Source organism: Enhydra lutris, unplaced genomic scaffold (assembly GCF_002288905.1).
Source record: "Enhydra lutris kenyoni isolate GAN:26980312 unplaced genomic scaffold, ASM228890v2 scaffoldscaffold23, whole genome shotgun sequence".
NCBI lineage: Eukaryota > Metazoa > Chordata > Mammalia > Carnivora > Mustelidae > Enhydra > Enhydra lutris.
The window spans coordinates 19,486,265-19,489,750 of record NW_019154107.1 but is presented as its reverse complement, the minus strand read 5'-3'; the positions used below and the strand labels follow the sequence as shown (position 1 = coordinate 19,489,750).

General features: G+C 49.7%; 1 protein-coding gene across 1 annotated transcript in view; it reads left to right on the top strand.

Moving 5' to 3' along the window:
* The first annotated feature begins 200 nt into the window (after nt 1-200).
* The window catches only part of LOC111150390 (dynein light chain Tctex-type 3), a 43,221-nt gene continuing 39,935 nt past the window's right edge, over nt 201-3,486 (top strand). Inside the window, exon 1 of the mRNA XM_022507815.1 lies at nt 201-480. Within this exon, the coding sequence (XP_022363523.1) occupies nt 201-480 (280 nt within the window). The remainder of the gene's footprint in view (nt 481-3,486) is intronic.

Below are 3,486 nucleotides of genomic sequence, written 5' to 3'. Positions count from 1 at the left end.
CTAACTTTCTGTCTCCAGTGGAGAGAACCAGAGGGAAGAAGCAAAGGCACTCAGAGACACAAGCTGGGAGACCCCCCCCCCGCCCCAACACACACACACAAACCGCCGGAGTCACCCAAGCCCGAGGCATCAAAAGACGAGAAACTTACCTGGTCCTCACCTAGACGGAAAGGCGGCTGGTCGCTGAAGCTGGAGATGAAATGCGGACCCCAGGCCAGAGGCGATGTCCCGCTCCGCACCCCGGGGAGCGGAGTGACTCACGCTCCCGGCGCCCGCCTCTCCGCCGCGCGCCCCTCTCCCAGCCCGCCCCTCCAGGTACCGGGTCGGAGCGCTGGGAGGCGGTCTCCTGCCGCCCCAACCGCAGGGCTCTCCGCCCGACGCCCCCAGGCGGCGGCGCCCGAGCCCTCCAGCCACAGCCGCTCCACGCACAGCCCGCCCCTCAAGACAACCACCAGCAGCCGCAGGACGCATGCCTCCGGGGTGGGTCTCCCCTCTCCTCCGCCACCCCAGGACCTAATGCCCCTAGGCTCCTCACCTGAGCTCAACACGCCTTCCACCTGCCATCTGGACACCCTCAAGGCCCTCCCCGAGGCGGTGCCGGCTGGCTCCAGGACGCAAGATCACCCAAGCACAACCTTCTACCCACACACACCCCCGCATACCCTCGGTCTCCCCCTTGCGGTGGCGCCAGAACCCACCCAGCCTAGAGACAGGTGCAGCTGGCTCCTGGGGATCCCAGGGGAATCTTTTTCTGTAAGACTTCCTCTTCCCCGACTCTTACCTTGCAGGGACTTGTACACCCAGGACTGCTCATGTGACACACTTTCTACCTGCCAGCTGGATTTGGCAATGCCCAGACCCTCCCACAGTTGGCGTCTATGTCCAGGGTCCCCCTACTGCCCATCAGAGCTAATGCCCAAATTATTCCCACCTGCTTGGAGTCCCCTACCTCGCCGAGGTGGCTATAAGCCTCTCCCCCTCTCAGATCCTCAAATGTTCTGGAAGAAGGGAGTATGGATGATGGGACCCTCATGCCAGGGGGCACCCTCCCATTCTCACTTAGGTTGGGAATAGTAGCCAAACCCTACGCAAGCTTTATTTGGGACAGTAAAGGTGGAATGGAGTGCCAGCATTTATAGAAGTAACATCTGCAGATATGGACTGGGAATCTGCCTTGGGACCTGAGAGTTTTCTGGAAGAGGTCACCTTGTTCTGCTGCGGAGACGAGGGTGACGATTCCATGGTCTCCAACATATCCAAACCAGGACGAAAAGCCTATAGAAGAAGAATCCTGTTCGTTTCAGCAAGAGCGAAGGATTACAGAATTCAGAGAGAAAGGAACAAGAATGGGGAGAGAGTGGAGCATTTTCCCAGCCTGAGGACAGCATTTCAGCAGCCACGTTTCTTACAAGTCTGGTCAAGAATGGAAGGTTGGTGCCTATTTAGGAAAGTGGGCGATCTCCCCCAACAAACACTCCTCACCTTCCCATTGCTTTCTTACCACCATTATAAACCTAGATCTTCCTCACAATTGGAAAGGTGCTATGACATTCATTTTGTATATGTGCTGCCGAAGCGAGCACACTATGACATTCGTTTTGATGTCCCAATAACTTAGCACATGGCCTGACACACAGTGGAAAATAAATCTTTATTGAAAGCTCAAAGGTCTAACACCCAGAACCTCCCTACCCCTGCCTTTCATGTCTACCTCTATACTTTCCATCTTTTCCCATTTGGTTCCTTTGTTTTTCTTCCTTATCTACAGCTGTTTTCCTGAATAATATCACCCCTCAGTTTCTCTACCTCTGCTCTCTAAATCTAGAAAGTCATGTTTTCCAACGTTATTTCTTCTCTTTTTCTCAAGTCTTCCTTACTTGGCATTCTCCCTTACTATCGTATGTTCAAGTGTAATCTCAATGAAGTGCCTTTGCTGCTTTTATGTTTTGAGCTGTTAGGTACTTGGATCAAAATTCTTACCTACCAAAATTCCTACATTCTCCCCAAATATGTGTGTGTGTCCTAAACAGTGTGTCTTTTCATGCAAGGTGATCAACCGAAAGTATTTCTACAATCATATCTTCATCCATCCACTCAACGCGTATTTTCTGTGCACCTACTATGGGTTTATAGAGACGAATATAGAAAAGTCACTACCATCAAGAATGCCACACACCAAAGAGCAGGCAAGGGGGGGGGGAGCAGACAATAAACAAAGTCACTCAACAATGTTGTAATAGGGATATGTACAAAGTGCCATGGGAACGAGAAGAAAGTGCACAGACCTCATAGGGGCAGGTGGGTGCGGGTGGGGAGAGTGTACAGAAATATTTCGCTGTAAAATGACAATTAAATAAAGTATTTAAAAAAGACTGAATTTTCCAAGAAATAATAACAGGAGAAATGCAGACAAGATGAATAATTTAATATGAATTCTTATTTGTGATTCCTTTATCTTGAGATCTATCATTCTTTAGGCAGTGACTGCCTAAAACAGCTCCAGAGATAAAAGACATGGCTTTCCTGATAATTCCAACAAAGCTGCAGGGATTGGCTCTCCTTAGATCATGTGACCTTCCCTGACCCAATCACCATGGCCAGGTAGGTAGTGTATTCCGATTCGCTGTCCTGGTTCATGTGTCCAGTCCTGAACCTATCACCATGGCTAGGTAGGTAGTGTATTTTCATAGGCTGTCCTGGTTATGAGTCACTATGGCCAGGTAGTTAGCGAATTCTGATTGGCTATCCTGGGTCACGTCTCTATCCCAGAATCAATCACCATGGCCAGGCGGGTAGTTTATTCTCATTGGTTGTCCTGGGTCATTGTCTATTCCTGAAACAATCACCATGGCCAGGTATATAATGTATTCTGATTGGTTACCCTGGGTCATGTGCCCAGTTCTGAAACAGTCACTAGGGCCTAGTAGATAGTGTATTCTGATTGGCTATCCTGGGTCATGTGCCCATCCTTGAGCAAATCACCATGGCCAAGTAGGTACTGTATTCTGATTGGCTATTCTGGGTCATGTGCCTGTCCCTGAACCAATCATCATGACCAGTAGCAAATGTATTCTGATAGGCTGTCGTGGGTCATGTGCCCAGCCCTGAACCAATCACTATGGTGAGATATGTAGTATATTCTGATTTGCTATCCTGAGTGTTAATCACCATGGCCAGGTAGGTAGTATATTCTGACTGGCTGTTCTGGGTCACATGTCCATCCTTGAAACAATCACCATAGCCAGGTAGGCACTGAATTCTCATTGGCTGTCCTGGGTCATGTGCCCATCCCTGAACCAATCACCATGGACAGATAGGTAGTGTATTCTGATTGACTGTCCTGTGCACCAATCAACATGGCCAGGTACGTAATGTATTCTGACTGGTTCTCCTGAGTCACGTGCTCATGCTTGAACCAATCACCTATGTGAGATAGGTAGTCTATTCTGATGGTTTTCCTGGGTACCCATCACCATGGCCAGGTAG